Genomic DNA, 20,601 nt, shown 5'->3' on the forward strand with positions numbered 1-20,601 from the left:
GGCCGAGTGGTCTAAAGCACTCGCCGTTCCGGATCACTGCCATCTCACCTATCTGCATGAGTTCGAGTCTCAGGCTCGGCTAGCGTGGGTATGTGGGAAAGCCTGCCAGTAGCTTTTCATGGGTCGGTGGTTCTTCCCTGGGTTTTCCAGGGTTCTTCCTCCACCAGTTATACTGGCCACCATGTATAGCCTATCTTGTGCTGAAAAATGGCATTAAACCCTTGAACAACAACAACAACAACAATATAAATGTGCTGTTGTCATAGAACAGCATGTGATGTACATAGCAGATTTTCATTTAAATATTGATCCATGTTTGAGATGAAGTCTGCAGGCATTTAATCCTTTAGGTTACTCATTTTAATCAAAGAATAAATTGCAGGCAAGGATTAGGGTCACTATTTCATCAAAGATACTCCGTTGGTTGAAAATTGTCAAAGAATGATATGCTAAATTCATCTGAGTAAAAATAATTGTGTATATTTGATATTAAATACATATGATGCAATTGTCTCCTAACTTCAGTGGTGCTTTTCAGATTTTTTAAATTGAAAATCTACTCCAAATTACAGTCTCTTTTTTCTGATTTCATAACATAATATTTTGTGGTAAAATAGTTTAAAGTAGTAAACAATTTACAAGGTTAGAAAACATGCTATCATTGGTTTTGTGTTTGGTAACTGCTGTGTTCATTCCAGAAATTGGAAATGTGGGCCCAGTGGGATCCTTTATATGAAAAACAGGGTCATAAATAGGCTATGTGCTTTTCCCAAGGACACACAGAGGCAGTCAGCCAGGGCAGGTTGTGAAGTTTGAACCCAATAAGCATTTCTTTGGAAAACTAGGATGTTTGACCCAAATATTAAAATAAAGTGCAAATGAAAATATAATTTTCGGTGCTAAACTACAAGATGTTATAGCCATGAATATTTAATCAATTTGCAGCATTTTGGTGAAAAATTCCTGCATTTTGGGCGTCAAAATTGGTTTAACATCCTGACAGGAATTGTTGCCATGTCTACCCAGTGTACCCTCACAATGATACATGCATGAATCTGTCACAACCCTCAAATAATTCTTATGCAGTTATGCACATCCTCATGCTATTCTTAGTCATATCCTGTCTCTCATGCTATCCTCAGTCATTTCCTGTCTCTCATGCTATTCTTAGTCATAACCTGTCTCTCATGCTATTCTTAGTCATATCCTGTCTCTCATGCTATTCTTAGTCATATTCTGTCTCGTGCTATCCTCAGTCATTTCCTGTCTCTCATGCTATTCTTAGTCATATCCTGTCTCTCATGCTATTCTTAGTCATATCCTGTCTCTCGTGCTATCCTCAGTCATTTCCTGTCTCTCATGCTATTCTTAGTCATATCCTGTCTCTCATGCTATCCTCAGTCATTTCCTGTCTCTCATGCTATTCTTAGTCATATCCTGTCTCTCATGCTATCCTCAGTCATTTCCTGTCTCTCATGCTATTCTTAGTCATATCCTGTCTCTCATGCTATCCTCAGTCATTTCCTGTCTCTCATGCTATTCTTAGTCATATCCTGTCTCTCATGCTATCCTCAGTCATTTCCTGTCTCTCATGCTATTCTTAGTCATGTCCTGTCTCTCATGCTATCCTCAGACATTTCCTGTCTCTCATGCTATCCTCAGTCATTTCCTGTCTCTCATGCTATCCTCAGTCATTTCCTGTCTCTCATGCTATTCTTAGTCATATCCTGTCTCTCGTGCTATCCTCAGTCATTTCCTGTCTCTCATGCTATCCTCAGTCATTTCCTGTCTCTCATGCTATTCTTAGTCATATCCTGTCTCTCATGCTATCCTCAGACATTTTCCTGTCTCGTGTTATCTTGTCATTTCCTGTCTCTCATGTTATCTTCAGACATTTCCTGTCTCTCATGCTATCCTCAGTCATTTCCTGTCTCTCATGCTATCCTCAGTCATTTCCTGTCTCATACTATCCTCAGACATTTCCTGTCTCTTATACTATCCTCAGTCAGAGGTGCATATCTGATGTGAAATCATGGATGACGTGTAACAAGCTGCAGATGAATGATGATAAAACTGAGGCCATTCTGATCACAACACAAAGACTTTCTCATTCACATCCTTTACCTCAAACAATAAGTATCAGCAACACCAACATTAAATTCACACAATCAGTACGAAACCTAGGTGTTACCCTGGACAGTACTCTCACATTGCACCAACATGTCATGAACATATGCAAGGCTGCATATCTTGAGCTGAGACGCATCAGCTCAATTCGCAAATATCTTTCAGTTGATGCCACTAAAACACTTGTGTGTTCATTAGTACTTTCAAGACTGGACTATTGTAACTCAATTCTGTCTGGTTCATCTCAATATCTGCTCCAGAAACTTCAAAAAGTTCAAAACACAGCTGATCGGATCATACTTAGAGTACCACGATCAGAGCACACCTCCCCGCTGCTCTGTACCCTACACTGGCTATCCATTCGATCCAGAATCAAACACAAAATTTGTTCTCTGTGCTATGTTTCACTGTCGGACTCTAGTCCCACATACCTATCCGACCTCACGCATGTGTACACACCAGCAAGATACTTACGCTCCTCTTCTGACAATCGTATACTCATTATTCCCACTATGAAAACAAAGTCATATGGACAGCGTTCTTTTGCATACCAGGGCCCATCAACGTGGAATGAATTGCCCACTGAACTTAGACACAAAGACAGTGGTCACATTCAAGAGGGCTCTCAAAACTCACTTATTTCGACTGCAAGAACAAACTTAAAGACCTAATAATGTTTCCTACCTGAAATATTCTCAGCATGTTTTTTAATGTTTTCTAATTTCATGGTGTTTGTTTTTGTAATAATATTATTATATGTTTTTTATCTTATAGGTGTTGTCTAATGTTGTAAAGTGCTTAGAGCTTCTAAAGATTAGGCGCTATGCAAAGTCCTCATTATTATTATTATTATTATTTCCTGCCTCTCATGCTGTCCTAGTAATTTTCTGTCTTTTTTACTATCCTCAGTCATTTCATGTCTCTTACACTATCCTCAGTCATTTCCTGTCTCTCATACTATTCAGTCATATCATGTTTCTTATAGTATCCACAGTCATGTCCTGTTTACTTTATTATCCTGTCACATCCTGTATCTCATACTGTTCTCAGTCATATCCTGTATCTCATACTATCCTCAGTCATATCATGTTTCTTATAGTATCCACAGTCATGTCCTGTTTACTGTATTATCCTGTCACATCCTGTATCTCATACTATTCTCAGTCATATTCTGTCTCTCATTCAAATTGTGTAGGTGTCATGTAATGTTACATTTACAGGATTGCAGAATCACACATTTTTGGCCAAAGAGTGGTGATATAATGATAAGAATGATGACAGTGATGATGACCATGCCGACAAAAAAACAACACAATAGTATTAATACTCACTAATTTCACTTCTTTATGAACTTATTTATGATTTACAAAATCATTTGAAATTTAATCTGTTTTGCAGATGTCAAAGGTTTCTTTAATTGAACGGTGTGAATTGAAAATAACAATCTTAGTTCAGTATTGCAAAGATGAAAGTGTGCTCCATCATTTTCGAGTAAACAAGAAATGAATATCTTACAGTGTTTATAATTTGCCAGTTCCCAGTGAACCCATCAGAGATAGATTGATCCTTGCATTAGAATAAGTTCATAATGCAGCTTAGGCTAAATTCCATCATCTTTTTTGTTGTACAGTTAAACTTAACTAAACTGTATGTAATCCCAACTTCTTTTGTCTACTGGTTCCATCTTGTGATCCACAAAGCCTCATTTGATTATATTTATTAAATGTGACATTACACCTCAACAGTATTTAGTTTATGATAGTTTTACTTTGTCATTAAGTTTTTAGAGTATCATTATGTTATTTTGTAGCATTCAGAGTGTTTGAAGTTGTCATATATTTGGGTGTACTTCTACTGTCATTGTTACTCTTGTTTATTTATAGGTGACTGTGTATGGCATGTTTGTGGCGCAAGTTGCATTTCATGCCAAAATCAGTGATCCAGCCATCGGAGGAACATATATGACCCTGCTCAATACACTTGCTAATCTAGGTAATACATATCAAGTATAATTTGTTTCAACATCTGAGACTACAGTATGACATTTTTTTCCACCTTGCTTCCAGTGCAAATAGCAGACATAGGAAGCCATAGGTAGATAAGGAAGGCACAGGTAGATAGAAAGGCAAAGGTAGATAGGAAGGCATAGGAAAACATAGGTAGATAGGAAGGAATAGGTAGATAGGAAGGAATAGGTAGATAGGAAGATAGGTAGATAAGGAAGGCATATGTAGATAGGAAGGCATAGGAAGACATAGGTAGATAGGAAGACATAGGTAGATAGAAAGACATAGGTAGATATGAAGACATAGGTAGATAAGAAAGGCATAGGTAGATAGGAAGGCATAGGAAGACATAGGTAGATAGGAAGGCATAGGTAGATAGGAAGACATAGGTAGATAGGAAGACATAGGTAGAAAGGAAGACAGGTAGATAGGAAGACATAGGTAGATAAGGAAGGCATTGGTAGATAGTAAGGCATAGGAAGACATAGGTAGATAGTAAGGCATAGGAAGACATAGGTAGATAGGAAGACATAGGTAGATAGAAAGGCATAGGTAGATAGGAAGACATAGGTAGATAGGAAGACATGGAAAGTTTCATTAGCACATTTCTATTTCAGATACATACTCGTAGTACATTAGGAGAACATCCACTGCCTTGCAGATCCAAAACTCCGAAGTTAAAAGTTACATAAAACATATTGACTTCTTTTAGCAGCAAAGGTGCCAACAATTTTTTTGCATGTGTAGGTCAGATGGCATTGGCTTATCATTGGATAGAGGGATTGGTGACAAATCCCATGATTAGTTACTACTTATTCTTGTGTCAGGTCAGCTGTCTGAGATTTCAGTGCCAGACCAACAGCTTCAGACCTTAATAAATGTTACTGAGATAAAGCTTGTTTTCCCATCACAGAGAGAGAGAGATAGAGAGCAGGAGGAAAATGTGGGAATTGTAAGACTCTTGGTTGAAGTCTTAATCCACTATTAAATCAGTATGAAATATATGGAATTCATTGGTCAAAATAAAATCAGCTGTATCAGTCATCTGAGGATAAATTTCAACGACATAAATGACACATTATCTCAAAAAAATCTTAGAGCAATACAGTGTTACCCGGAGTTAACACGCTCCAATATAACATGAATAAAGATATAACACAATTGTGGTATGATTCCCAAAATTGAATATCCATGTAATTTTTGGTACATGAAAAATATATTTTTCATAAAAATAAAAACAAATAATGTGTAAAATGTTTAAAGTTTATTGCTTTGGGGAAAAGATCATGTATGAATTTAAATATAAGACCATGGTGGTGTGGCTCCTGAAATTTCATATACCTGTATTTTTCTTGTACATGAACAATTATTTTTTTTATTCCTAAACAATTATTTTTTTTATTCCTAAAGTACAAAAAATAACTTCTAAAAGGTTTATTATCATTTTTTTACAAAGATATATAAACTTGAATTTAAAACAATCTTGGCATGTGTCCTGAAATATTTAAATTTCACCAATTTAGTTTTGTGCCAAAATACATATTGGAAATACAAGTATCTGAACCAATGGTTGGGCCGTTTGAGAACTTTGATCTTAGTTTACTTTTGAAAGCTGTCAGCTCATAAGTGTTAATCTTATTACTGATCTATGAACAAGTCATTAAGTCTTCTTTATGTTTTCTTCAATGCATTCTGTATACAATCATGAACAGGTCATTAAGTCTTCTTTGTGTTTTCTTCAATGCATTCTGTATACAATCACAAACAAGTCATTAAGTCTTCTTTGTGTTTTCTTCAATGCATTCTGTATACAATCACAAACAAGTCATTAAGTCTTCTTTGTGTTTTCTTCAATGCATTCTGTATACAATCATGAACAAGTCATTAAGTCTTTGTGTTTTCTTCAATGCATTCTGTATACAATCACGAACAAGTCATTAAGTCTTCTTTGTGTTTTCTTCAATGCGTTCTGTATACAATCACAAACAAGTCATTAAGTCTTCTTTGTGTTTTCTTCAATGCATTCTGTATACAATCATGAACAAGTCATTAAGTCTTTGTGTTTTCTTCAATGCATTCTGTATACAATCATGAACAAGTCATTAGGTCTTCTTTGTGTTTTCTTCAATGCATTCTTTATACAATCATGAACAAGTCATTAAGTCTTCTTTGTGTTTTCTTCAATGCATTCTGTATACAATCATGAACAAGTCATTAAGTCTTCTTTGTGTTTTCTTCAATGCATTCTGTATACAATCATTGCTCCAACAATATCTGACATGTTTGTTCTTTAAACTGCATACACAATCAAGTACTAAACACTGTGGTGGTTAATAAAAGATTCTCACCTGAATTTTTAAATTAATTTAAGTAGATTGCTAATAATCAAAGTTGATCGCAGAGCTTATACTTGTTCAGATTATGGGGCAACAGTTTAAAAAAGAAAAAAAGCATTAAACACAGACTTGTGACTTAGTGGTGTTGTTAAATGCAGTCAGTTCCATTAAAAGTGACCCTGCTGTTAACTGAAAATTATGTTTGCTGTAGTCATTTAAACAGATAGGTGTATAAGTGTTAATTAGTGGATATTTACAATCGACACAGAAACGTACAGCTTTCTTTATTAAAGAGACTGAAACCTGGGACAGGATTATGTTCAATGTTAAACAATCACAATTAGCCACGTTCAAATTCTTCAGTTGAGGAATATGACTGACTTTGCCAGAAAGCATCTCAAAATCAATCATTTTTTAAAAATCAGGAAAGTATTTTGATTCAGAGATAAGAAACTTTCAGCAGTATGAAATTTATAAAGACACCCTTTATTGGCCATGGGATGTACTGAATCATAAATGTGTTTCATCTTTTTTATGTAATTTGCTTTTTTCTCCCCATTGAATTCAGACGCATAATGATCTGTGACAAAATTATTGAATATTTTAAATCTATGTGTATATTTTCGTTGGAATTGCATGTATTGTTGATTCACTGCATGCGATGAGATCTATGTGTGAGTAGACAGTATTGATACCCATTCACACGATACACTAGACATGTATATATAAACAATGTATACTTATCTGTACCAATGGGTGGTTCTTTGAAGAAATTAGAATATTATATATGCAATCTCTGTTTTCACTGCATGTGTATTTCTCTTTAATATGCACTGATTTAAGATGGTAACTATTTTTGCACCTACATTTATAACCACCCCAACCCTTGTCCATTTTTTGGGGTACGTGCATCATACATCATTTTCTTCAGCTAACCTGACTTGGTTATAACACAGTTCAGTAGATAACATGGTCAGGCTCTTTGGGCCCTGACCATCTTGTTATTGTGGGGTCTTGGTGTATTCTAAAACCTTCAGCTATACAAGATTTCTTACAGAATAATTTCCTTTAAATTTTAAATCTGCTAACACTGAAGATTACAATAAGTTTTCAACTTTCACAGAACAACAGGACACTGTTGAACAAGCCCAAGACACTTAATGCGGACTAGATGATATCCGCTATCAACTTTTGAAACACCTACTTGATAGTCCACTATACTATCTTGGACCTCTGACAGCACTCAGAGTGAACTGTGTCCCAGCACAGATTGACTACCAGCTTAGTTCATAATCCATGACTGCACCAGCTCAGTTACATGGCAGTTTTATCTTTCAGATTTGTTTGCAGATGTTTATATTTACATTTTTACAACTTTGCTTTTAATTGGCACCATATAACCAGTATTGAACTGAATTGCCTTTAAAAAACACAAAATCCATTAGTTGTCACTTCCCTGTCTTTTTTGTGAACCAACTCTTTCAGTTGCGATCACAAGTGCCATCTTGATCCAGTGATGTCTAGGCAAGACTCGGTCTTCTTGCACCAACTGAAGAAATCCTCCAGCATATGGCTCCAGAGTTTTGTCTCTTCATGGTCTGCCAGTGATCTCCTGTAAGAGTCCCACATCCTTCAGTCTCTTAACTGATAAAGACTAGACTGCTGTCAAACTAAGATTTTTATTTTCAAGTCGCCCCATTCAGTTAAAGAGTACTTGGTTTCCACAAACTTTCATACTAATATATTCCATTTTGATTGAACCTCCATTCTAGAGAGCTACACATGAGTTTCACAAAAATATTGCTGATTGGAGAAAGTAACTGGAACATTTTTAGACCATCACTCCAACTAGTTTTCGATCAAACAGATGTCTCAATATTATCTCCTTATAAATAGATTAAAACAGCATGCAAGTTGGTGGGAATTTACTGAGATGGGTACAGTAATCATTTCAAATTTTTCTTGTGAATAGTTATTACATATTTACAGAATTTTTTGCTAGTATCTTCCCTTTGTCATCTTGCTGAGTCAATAAAGATTCAGTCTTGAAAATACCAGTTACCTGGGCAACTATTATGTAGCCTGACACACACTCCACCCCACCCCCACTGTTGCATAGCAGAGGGATTCTCTGATTTTAACCTCTATCTTCCAACTTCATATTCCAATAGCAGATAAATGAGATAAGGAAACAGGCTCCCAAAAACTCCAATCTTGTGCAGGTGGTGTGACCTACCAGAAGGGTCCAGAAGTGGGAAGGGCCACTCTAATTCATACCAGCTGGGAAAACTCCTCTCCAAACCTTACTCCTTAGTGAGGCCTTTACCACAGCAAGTGATAAAACATGGATATAATGACTGGTTTTGACCCAGCTACTCTCCTTAGTTGGTTTCCAGAGAAAATGATACATGCTTGTGCCACTCTTTTCCAAAATCCTCTGGGATGGGAAAATTTTTACCATGGAACAGGAGTGTCATGTCCCCGATAACCTGTGGGTCTTGTAAGTCATATCAGATTGCCTCCAGGTTATGCCTTCTTCCTTCTTGGGGGTCCCTTTCACTAGAGACATCGAAGGATATTCATACAGGACAGATGTTGTGCAGCTGGAAACAAACTATCATGAACAGAGTGGTAGAGATCATTTGCAAAATAGAAAGAGGGGCAATCTGCTGCAGATGTTTCTGATATTTTTGGACAACCATGTTGACCAAGAAAACCCAGGTATTAGCCACAATCAAGAGCAGGCATTCCTTGATTTAAAACAGGCCAGAACAAAGACCTCTCTGACCTCATCAATTTTGACTTGTCTGAACTGTAGACTTTTGTCATTCGTCTGAATTGAAACCTGCATTAGGCTCTGACACTATTGAACTAGGCACCTTATGAACCATGTATAGAGTAACTAAGACCCACCTTTTGTACCAGACCTGCTTCCTTGCTGCTCTAGTTTGATCAGGCAGAAGCAGTGAAATATTGTCTTATTGGTTGACCTGAACTATCTGCAGTTCAACCACGATGGCTTAGTCTCTCTCATGACAGTCTCAAGTTCCATTGATAAGAACTGATCTCCACTCATGGGAAATTAGCCCATTGTCTTGAAGCCATTGTCTTCTTTGGATCCTTCTTCCCAAGATATCTGCAGGACACAGTGAGGACATTGAAATGACACCAGAACCAAATTGAGCTTGTCAGATTCTGAGAAGAAAGATATGATGATATTTCTGCTTAGGCTTTGTTATCCTGGATCTTCTGGTTTATCCACTCAGCCTATAAGGAATCAGGTGAATATTTTGAGGTTAGGTTATGGTATTGATATACAGGATATTGAGGTTATGAGGCTCATGAGGATAGGGCAGAACACCATCAGCAGAGCATTTGAGTGGAACTGTTCCCTAATCAACAGCATTAAAGCCATGGGATGAGGTCTGATATGACAGTCTCAAGCTTCTGAGAGACCTTGCATGCCAGATGGTTTAGTTTGAACTGGTGGGACCTGAATCAGCAGCACAACAGGTCATCAAGTAGCTTCATAGTAATCTGGGTTACTCAACTTAAGTCGTTTCGCAGGAGAAAATATTTTTCTCAAGACCATGCACATTCATTGACCATGTGCTGATCCATATCTTGCATGAGACTTAAAACTGCTTCACATTCACTAGGAGATGAGGCCAGGGCCAACTCTTACCTATTTTCTTAATGTATTATTAACAGATAATGTATATGAAGAAGAAAAGAATTTTTGAAGTAAAATATGTTAAATAATACTTAAGCCAACTATGTAGTTACATCCCTGAAAGACCATGCACATCCACTCCAGTAATAAGTAAGACAATGCACATCCACTCCAGTAATAAGTAAGACAATGCACATCCACTCCAGTAATAAGTAAGACCATGCCCATCCACTCCAGTAATAAGTAAGACCATGCACACCCACTCCAGTAATAAGTAAGACCATGCACATCCACTCCAGTAATAAGCAAGACCATGCACATCCACTCCAGTAATAAGTAAGACCATGCACACCCACTCCAGTAATAAGTAAGAACATGCACATCCACTCCAGTAATAAGTAAGACCATGCACATCCACTCCAGTAATAAGTAACAACTGGCTGGATTTGGTGCCATTTCCTTGATCCAGTTGAAAGCCAATCTCGACCGACATTGTTACACAAGCAAAATGAAGCCAAAAGATGTTAATGTCTTTTCATTTTACTAGGGAAGGCTGGATATACGAGTTAGTGGATGTTTTCCTAACTTGTAATGTATGATTGAGGAAACATTTTAATCCAGTCATTGGTTTCTGGTTGTAAATGAATCCAACCTTAAAATTGAACTGTTTCACTTTAATATCTAACAATGTCTTTCATATTTCTGAATTATTATATACTTTGTAAACAGTCCCATTAGTTTTACATTTTTGCTATAGGTCAATACCCAGTGGTATTAATTATAGTTAAATAAAAATATTCACTCCTTCCTTATGTGGTTATAATATGCCCACATTTGAAGAACTATTTGTATCTATATAGAAATAAAAATGGCAATGAACGCTGACTGCATAAATAATTTTTATGTTTTCAATGGATTTCTTGAAATGAGTCCAGAAGAGATAGATTTAAATATTTGAGAAAGAGATAAAGATGGAGGCAAGAGATCTTCAAATAAATCAAGGTGACATGGAAAATTTCATATAGAATCAGAAACAGCACAATTCCATGAAGCGGTAATGCAGCGACATGTAAAAAAATGTTCAGCTATGGTTATGGAATGTGAAGAGAGAGAGCTAAGGACAATAGAAAACATCCACCCAGATGTATTGAATGACTGTCTTAGTGAACTTCGGTTTCTATATGCAAATGTGATGATTAGTTAAAGCTCTCATCCAGACTGAAATTTAGAGAAAAAAAATATCTACTGTAGCCACCACCAAAATTATATAAAGAAACCATGAATATGTCCACATCTAATGATTTAAAATTTCACAATGCAGATATTGAAGCGATATGACTGAATTGTTAAAACTACGTTAAAAATCCAAATCACACATACATACACACCTTAGTTCTAAGCTCATGTATCTTGTATACATATCTTGATACGGAACTGTTGTTTCTTTTTTGGTGTCATGGTACTGAACTATTTTTTGGTGTCATGATACTGAACTATATTTTGGTGTCATGGTACTGAAATATTTTTTTGTGTCATGGTACTGAGCTAGCATTTCTTTTTAAGATGAACACCACTCTACTCTGAATATGGCCTTACAAGTTGGGGACATTTTTGACAATTTTTTTGCACTAAAGGCAAGCCTTAACCTTAACATTAAATGTTGCAATTGGATTTAATTTGTCACATAATTTAACAAGCTAAGTTAATGGATCATCCTCAGAAAGTTCTATGGTTCTAATTTTGCTATCATTAACATTACAGAATTTAAGGATCTGATATTTCAAACATGACCGTTTGTGTTGTGCTGAAATATTTGAGAATACAAGCATTGTTGACTGCAGTCCTACACAGAGAGATGTTACAGTCTTTAGAACATTATCAGAAATGCAAAGAAGAGTTTCTATGGTTACAATGGGTTTTAAATATTTACCATTACCACCTGAAGCCAACTCAGTATTTTCTTTTTTCAATATAGGAGGCAATTGGCCAACAACTATAGCATTGTGGTTGGTAGATAGTCTTACATGGAAGTCATGTGAGGGAGTCACAGGAAGCTGTTATTCCGAACAGGACATTCAGGTAATTAAAAAAAACTCCATTTGGTACTCAAAAAGTTCTAATAAACATGCTTTTGAATTCAGCAGGACTTAAAAGGTAGGCCTACTTCAAAGGCGAGCGATCAGAGGCCTTAAAAAATGCATGCCTTTAAAAAAAGCCATCATAAACCTTAAAAATTATGCCCACCTCAAAAGCAAGCTATTAATGGCCTTTAAAGGTAGGCTTAACTCAAAAGCAAGCCATCAAAGAGCATAAAAGTAGGCCTAACTAAAAAAAAACATCAGACTTTCAAAATTTTAGAGCAATTTTCTTTCACAAGTGTGCGGACATGTCATTTTGCTAATGCTATAAGTTTTAATCAGATGCATTTATGTAAATCAGATGCATTTATGTAAACAAAATAAAAAGATTTAATTGTTCACAGAAAAAGCACAGACATTATGAACTTAATGTGAATCAGTAAAATCATTTATCCATATGCATATTTTTGTCACAAGACCTGGCAGAAATGGGATTGATATAAATAACTTTTACAACTCATGTTCATGTTCCATATCAATTTAAAATTACTTTAATATGTTGAGATGCATCCTGTGACCAAAATTACTTTAATATGTTGAGATGCATCCTGTGACAAAAATTACTTTAATATGTTGAGATGCATCCTGTGACCAAAATTACTTTAATATGTTGAGATGCATCCGGTGACCAAAATTACTTTAATATGTTGAGATGCATCCTGTGACCAAAATTACTTTAATATGTTGAGATGCATCCTGTGACCAAAATTACCTTAATATGTTGAGATGCATCCTGTGACCAAAATTACTTATAATGTTGAGATGCATCCTGTGACCAAAATTACTTTAATATGTTGAGATGCATCCTGTAACCAAAATTACTTTAATATGTTGAGTTGCATCTATGACCAAAATTACTTTAATATGTTGAGATGCATCCTGTGACCAAAATTACTTTAATGTTGAGATGCATCCTGAGACCAAAATTACTTTAATATGTTGAGATGCATCCTGTGACCAAAATTACTTTAATATGTTGAGATGCATCCTGTGACCAAAATAACTTTAATATGTTGAGATGCATCCTGTGACCAAAATTACTTTAATATGTTGAGATGCATCCTGTGACCAAAATTACTTTAATATGTTGAGATGCATCCTGTGACCAAAATTACTTTAATATGTTGAGATGCATCATGTGACCAAAATTACTTTAATATGTTAAGATGCATCCTGTGACCAAAATTACTTTAATATGTTGAGATGCGTCCTGTGACCAAAATAACTGTATAATTGCCTTGAAATGAATGACTTCAGCTTTGTATAAAATCTGTTGTTCCGAATAGCTCTTCATTCTCAGATAGAACAGTGGCCTGTGGAAGTTAATTTCTTTTTTTTTGTTGCAACATGCATCTCAATTACCACATATTTAAAATAACTCTTCCCAGATAAGTACATCCTAATAATGTTAATTAATATTTTCACAATATTCACACTAGTCTGGTCTTTATGTTTTATAACAGGCCAGAAGTTTGTTTAGTGTCTGCATATTTTTTCATCATCCATTTTTCCATGTATAATGAACCATGTGATGCATACCTAAGACTATGAATGCAATGATAATAATGAGCATGATGTTGTATTTATTTTTTCCAGGCCTGTACAAATGCAGGAGGTACCTGTGTTACAACAGTGGATGGTTACTATATAGAATCATTTGCCTGTGTTATCATCGGATTCCTGTGGCTACAGTGGAGGAGACGTAAAGTCAGACAACTAGATGCCCTCGACCAATCACACTGGAAGTGTTTATAGAAATGACAGTGCCTTAGCTCATATTTTATACAGCTAAAATGTGGAAACAATTTAGAATATTTTCATCCTTTTGATTATTAAATGAGTATATACTTTATTATCTATGATAATCAGATTTGAAACTTCGCTTTTGTTCACTAAAAATTGTGTTTGGAATTTTAGGGCAGTAATGTAACAATTGCATGTTATGTTCTTAAGTGCAATATTAATGTTGTTGTTGTGTTTTAACGCCATTTTTCAGCACAAGATAGGCTATACGTGCATAAATGGTGGAGGAAGAACCCAGGAAAGCCCTGGAAAGAACCACTGACCCACGAGAAGCTACTGGCAAGCTTTCTCACGTACCCACATTGGCCAAACCCAAGACTTGAACCATGCAGACAGAGGTGAGATGGCAGTGATCCATAACAATGAGCACTTTAGACCACTTGGCCAGTTGGAGCCCCCCATATTAATGATGTAGTTTAAGTTTTCAGTATTTTTGGGTACCATGGTAACTCAGTGGCTAAGGCATTGGATATGTGATAACAGGTGCAGGTTCAGTTCCCACCACTGGATCAGCTAAAGTGCTGTGTTCTTGGGCAAGGTCGTTGCTTTCCTTAGCATGATCTATCCACCATGTGATGTGCCATGATATACCAAAGCAACCTAGAAGAGTTAGGACAAATTTCCACCATTGGATCAGCCCAGATCAGCTACAATCGTGTGTCCTTGGTCAAGACACTACAGTGGTATGTCCTTGGTTAAGACATAACAGTAGTGCATTCTTGGTTAAGACACTCCATTGGTGTGTCTAGGGTTAAGACACTACGGCAATCTGATTAAAATCAGATCTCCACTGCTGTACATGAATATCTGACAATGACCACTTAGGGGTCATGTTCTGGTAACTTATATTATTACCATAATTGCTAATTTTATTAGCTAATTAGATGAAGTCTTATAACTTTGCATTTGGATACTGAGCAGTATGGATGAAGAGCATGAATGTGTACCGAACGATTTGAATCACTTTCAGAATTTTGAAAGCTGCATTTCCATTGGCTAATTCAAAGGTCACCAGAACATGACCCCTAAACAGTCGTTGTCGGATCTTCATGTAGGACATCGGATATCTGATTTTAATTAGATTGGACACTACAGTGGTGTGTCCTTGGTCAAGGCACTACAGTGGTGTTTCCTTGGTCAAGAGACTACAGTGATGTATTCTTAGTCAAGACACTATAGTGGTGTTTCCTTGGTCAAGACACTACACTGATGTGTCCTTGGTCAAGACACTGTAGTGGTGTTTCTTTTGTCAAGACACTAAAGTGGTGTGTCCTTGCTTAAGACATGACAGTGGTGTGTTTTTGGTTAAGACACTACAGTTGTGTTTCCTTGGTCAAGAGACTACAGTGATGTATTCTTGGTCAAGACACTATAGTGGTGTTTCCTTGGTCAAGACACTACACTGATGTGTCCTTGGTGAATACACTATATTGGTGTTTCCTTTGTTAAGACACTACATTGGTGTGTCCTTGCTCAAGACATGACAGTGGTGTGTCCTTGGTCAAGACACTACAGTGGTGTTTTGGTGTTTCCTTGGTCAAGACACTACAGGCGTGTGTCCTTGGTCAAGACACTACAGTCATGGTTAAGGCATAACAGTAGTGCATTCTTGGTTAAGACACTCCATATGTGTGTCCTGGGTCAAGACACTATGGCAATCTGATTAAAATCAGATCTCCATTGCTGTACATGAATATCTGACAATGGACACTTAGGGGTCATGTTCTGGTAACTTATATTATTACAATAATTGCTAATTTTATCAGCTAATCAGATGAAGTCTTATGACTTTGCATTTGGATACTGAGCAGTATGGATGAAGAGCATGAATTTGTACCGAACAATTTGAATCACTTTCAGATTTTTGAAAGCTGCATTTCCATTGACTAATTCAAAGGTCACCAGAACATGACCCCTAAGCGGTCCTCATCAGATCGTCATGTAGGACATCGGAGATCTGATTTTAATTAGATTGGACACTACATTGGTGTGTCCTTGGTTAAGACACTATGGTGGTGTTTCCTTGGTCAAGATACTACCATGGTGTTTCCTTTGTCAAGAAACTACAGTGGTGTGTCCTTAATTAAGACATGGCATTGGTGTGTTCTTGGTTAAGACACTACAGTTGTGTGTTCTGGGTTAAGAAATGATGGTGGTGTTTCCTTGGTTAAGACATAATATTGGTGCATTCTTGGTTAAGACACTCCATATGTGTGTCCTGGGTTAAGACACTACGGCAATCTGATTCAAATCAGATCTCCATTGCTGTACATGAATATCTGACAATGACCACTTAGGGGTCATGTTCTGGTAACTTATATTATTACCATAATTGCTAATTTTATCAGCTAATCAGATGAAGTCTTATAAATTTGCATTTGGATACTGAGCAGTATGGATGAAAAGCATGAATGTGTACAGAACGATTTGAATCACTTTAAGATTTTTGAAAGCTGCATTTCCATTGGCTAATTCAAAGGTCACCAGAACATGACCCCTAAGCGGTCCTTGTCAGATCTTCATGTAGGACACCAGAAATATGATTTTAATCAGATTGTACACTACATTGGTGTGTCCTTGGTTAAGACACTATGGTGATGTTTTCTTGGTCAAGACACTACATTGGTGTGTCCTTGGTCAAGACACTACAGTGGTGTTTCCTTGGTCAAGGCACTACAGTGGTGTGTCCTTGGTCAAGACACTACACTGATATATCCTTGGTCAAGACACTACAGTGGTGTGTCCTTGCTTAAGACATGATGGTGGTGTGTTCTTGGTTGAGACACTACAGTGGTGTTTCTCTGGTTGAGACACTATAGCAGGATGTCCTTGGTCAAGACAGTACAGTGGTGTTTCCATGGTTAAGACACTGCAGTGGTGTTTCCTTGGTTTAGGCACTTTTCTTCCTTAGCAAGATATAATCTGCATGTGGTGTAACCAACAACATTAACTGTTAACTTGTCTTGAGTGATGGATTTTTGTCATGGCTCTCATATTGGTATTGAAAGTCAAAAAGTCTGGCAAGACAGTGTTTTGTATTGCATGTTTAAAGTCACTAGTGTAATGTACAAAGTAACTAGTGTAATATACAAAGTAACTAGTGTAATGTAGAGTCACTTCTGCGATGTAGTCACTAGCATAATGTATAAAGTCACATCTGTGATGTACAGTCACTAGTATAATGTACAGAGTTACTAGTGTAAAGTACAAAGCCACCTCTTTAATATACAAAATCATTAGTGTAATGTACAAAGCCAACTCTGTAACAGAAAAGTGAAACCACTGTTATGTATAATTTAATCTGCATTGTTTGTTGGGTTTTTTAACCAAAAAAATTATTGTATGCTGTTGGTAATGAAACAATATATTTAGTGGCTGACCTTGCCCAAAATCAGTAAAAGTTTTGGTAAACAACTTTTTTTCTTTTTTCTGAGAGTGAAAATCATTATCTTAAGACAAGTCATGGGCATTGTATTTTTTTATATAGTTATACTTTACTATGTGATTTCATCATGTGCCTTATGGTAACAAACTTTCTGTTCCTTCTAGAACAATTAATTTTTTATTCCTATCTGGGGTATTGTTTTGCATCTTGGTTGTCATATAACTGATGATTTTCTGAAAGTCTGTTATTTGTGCTTTAAGATGTAGCAGGATCATTTTTTTATTATTGTTTGTGTCCAGTAGTTCATTTGGGCTGGAATTTATTTCATCAAATTATTCAAGTGATTTTTCTCTGGAAATACAGAGTGCTGTTAAAAATAATATTCAAACCTGGAATTATATTACTGTGTTTTGACAAAAGACTCTTGGTACAACACCATGATACAGGGCACCACAGACACATCAACACTTCAGCATTGGATTTAACTTGGAGTTCTACTAAAGTTTATTCAGAACTTTTATTATTAGTACTTGTGTCTGTAATTATAGGATTATTTTGGGATTCAATTTGCAGTACTGTAAGTTCTTTTTTTTTCATTTTGATTTTGCATTCTAGGGAAATAAATTATTTGTTAAATTTTGCATACTTGTTGCTTTTCACTTTTTTGTTACTTATTTTTAAGTGCATAAACTAGTAACATGTGATATGAAACATACAGCCAAACTGCTAACAGTGAAGTTCTGCCATAATCAGCTCTGGGTTTATGCTATTCATTTGGCTGCTTATTTCAGGTGTAAACCCTGGCCTGAAAATTGTTATATGGTCACAGCTTAGGAAAATTAACACAGATAGATAAAAACTAGGTCACTGTGACCTAAGTTTCCTGTTTGGGTGACTTTTGAATGTTCAGACATTCATTATGCTGTCAGTGACTTGGATCTTATTTCACCTAGCTCATTAAAACTTGCTGTGTGGATATTTCTAAACAAAAATAACTTAACCATATCGTCTAGGTCAGTGTGATATACTTTTTCATGTTTGAGTGACTTTTGTATAATAAAAGATTTGTTCATGATGCTTTCAATATATTGTAGGATTTTCTGTATGAAAATTTGTAGATGCTTATTATGGAAAGTCACTGAGCATATTTAATATGATCACTGTGACCCAATTATATACAATGAACCAGTAGATTTAGAGGTTGAGATGGTCACACAACTTACTGTCATCAATGAATTCTCTTGGGATTTTAAAGCATTTAGTGGTATAAAAAAATATCTTTATTGAAAAATAATTGCACAGATTTTGCTCTTAAAAACTTTCTGTTGATAACAAATATGTATGAAAAGGAAACTGGTTAAAATTAAGTTTCAATTAGACATTTACTAAAGTGTTTAAATTTTTCAGGCAGGCCCATTCACATAGATTCATTTAGGTAAAATGTTCTATTTATAGCACACTGCACTCTGTAGTTTTGGCATGTGTATAGCAACAGCAAAGACACTTTGAGGTACAGAGTTAACGAGGTGATTTTGAGGTACAGAATTAATGAGGTGATTTTGAGGTACAGAGTTAATAGGTGATTTTGTATTGAATTGGTTGAACTGTAGATGTGTTTCTGATCTGATTTTGTTTACACTTGATAAATATGTGAAATTCAGCTAAATAATAACATTTTTACCTGATGTGCCAAATCCAGATCGTAAATGGTGGTCATTTAGATTACATAGGCATGATTATCACACTTAATTCATATCAGTAATTTGGATCAGTGACATTAAAGCATGAAAAGAGATATTTTGTACTTTTTTGACCAATTAATTGAAAAATATATTCTCTAACTGTTGTTATATGCCTGTATGTTGAATAATTGATTTAACTGAACAGTTCAAGTGACACCTGATATTCCTGAAGAACATTTGCATGACATTACTAAAAAATTCATTAAGAAAAAATCTCAGATTAATAAAAATATATAATTTAAAGACAAAAATATATTTGACTACTGACAATTTCTTTCCTGCTAAATCAATGAAGGACTAATTTACTATTTGTTAAGTTGATGAACGAGGACATTTTCAAATAAAATTGATTTTTATTATTCACTGGCAAGTACATGTGAATTTTCATTGCTAAGGTCCAGGAAATACATATGTCTGGTGCTATTGTGTATGGCACATATACGTTTGGTGCTAGGGTCTAGGAAGTACATATGTCTGGTGCTATTGTGTAGGATGCATATATGTCTGGCGCAAAGTTCTAGGAAGTAAATATATCTGGTGCTAAGGTCTAGGAAATACATAAGTCTGGTGCTAGGGTCTTGGAAGTATGTATGTCTGGTGCTATTGTCTGGGATGCTTATACGTCTGGTGCTTAGGTCTAGGAAGTATATACGTCTGGTGCTAAGGTCTAGGAAATATGTAAGTCTGGTGCTAAGGTCTAGGAAATATGTAAGTCTGGTGCTAAGGGCTAGGAAATATGTAAGTCTGGTGCTAAGGTCTAGGAAATACGGCTGCTGCTATTGCATAGGACACATATACGTCAGGTACTAGGGTCTAGGAAGTACATATGTCTGCTGCTAGGGTCTAGGAAGTATATACATCTGGTGCTAGGGTCTAGGAAATATATACGTCTGATGCTAGGGTCTAGGAGGTATGTACGTCTGGTGCTAAGGTATAGGAAATACGTCTGGTGCTATTGTGTAGGATGCATATATGTCTGGTGCTAGGGTCTAGGAAGTATATACGGCTGGTGCTAGGGTCTAGGAGATATGTGCGTCTGGTGCTAAGGTCTAGGAAATACATATATTTGGTGCTAGGGTCTAGGAAGTACATACGTCTGGTGCTGTGGTCTAGGAAATATATAAGTCTGGTGCTAAAGTCTAGGAAACACATACGTCTGATGTTATTGTCTAGGACGCATATACATGTGGTGCTATTGTCTAGGAAGTGTATATGTATATATGCCTGGTGTTATGGTTTAGGAAATATGTAAGTCTAGGAAATGCCTATTTCTTGTGTTATTGTCTAGGACGCATATACGTCTGGTGCTAGGGTCAAGGAAGTACATACGTCTGGTGCTATTGTGTAGGATGCATATACATCTGGTGCTAGGGTCTGTGAAGTATATATGT

The 20,601-nt window shown here is 36.1% G+C and overlaps 1 protein-coding gene across 2 annotated transcripts in view; it reads left to right on the forward strand.

Moving 5' to 3' along the window:
• The window catches only part of LOC149782263 (acetyl-coenzyme A transporter 1-like), a 32,886-nt gene extending 13,623 nt beyond the window's left edge, over window positions 1-19,263 (forward strand). For both annotated transcript variants that reach the window (XM_089933639.1, XM_089933638.1), the window contains exons 7-9: window positions 4,011-4,119; window positions 12,118-12,221; window positions 13,877-19,263. In XM_089933639.1, coding sequence (XP_089789765.1) covers window positions 4,011-4,119; window positions 12,118-12,221; window positions 13,877-14,035 — 372 coding nt within the window. In that variant the 3' untranslated portion in view covers window positions 14,036-19,263. The remainder of the gene's footprint in view (window positions 1-4,010; window positions 4,120-12,117; window positions 12,222-13,876) is intronic.
• Window positions 19,264-20,601: the final 1,338 nt, after the last annotated feature.

This window comes from Sinohyriopsis cumingii, chromosome 15, assembly GCF_028554795.1.
Source record: "Sinohyriopsis cumingii isolate HCF-2022 chromosome 15, ASM2855479v2, whole genome shotgun sequence".
Taxonomy (NCBI): domain Eukaryota; kingdom Metazoa; phylum Mollusca; class Bivalvia; order Unionida; family Unionidae; genus Sinohyriopsis; species Sinohyriopsis cumingii.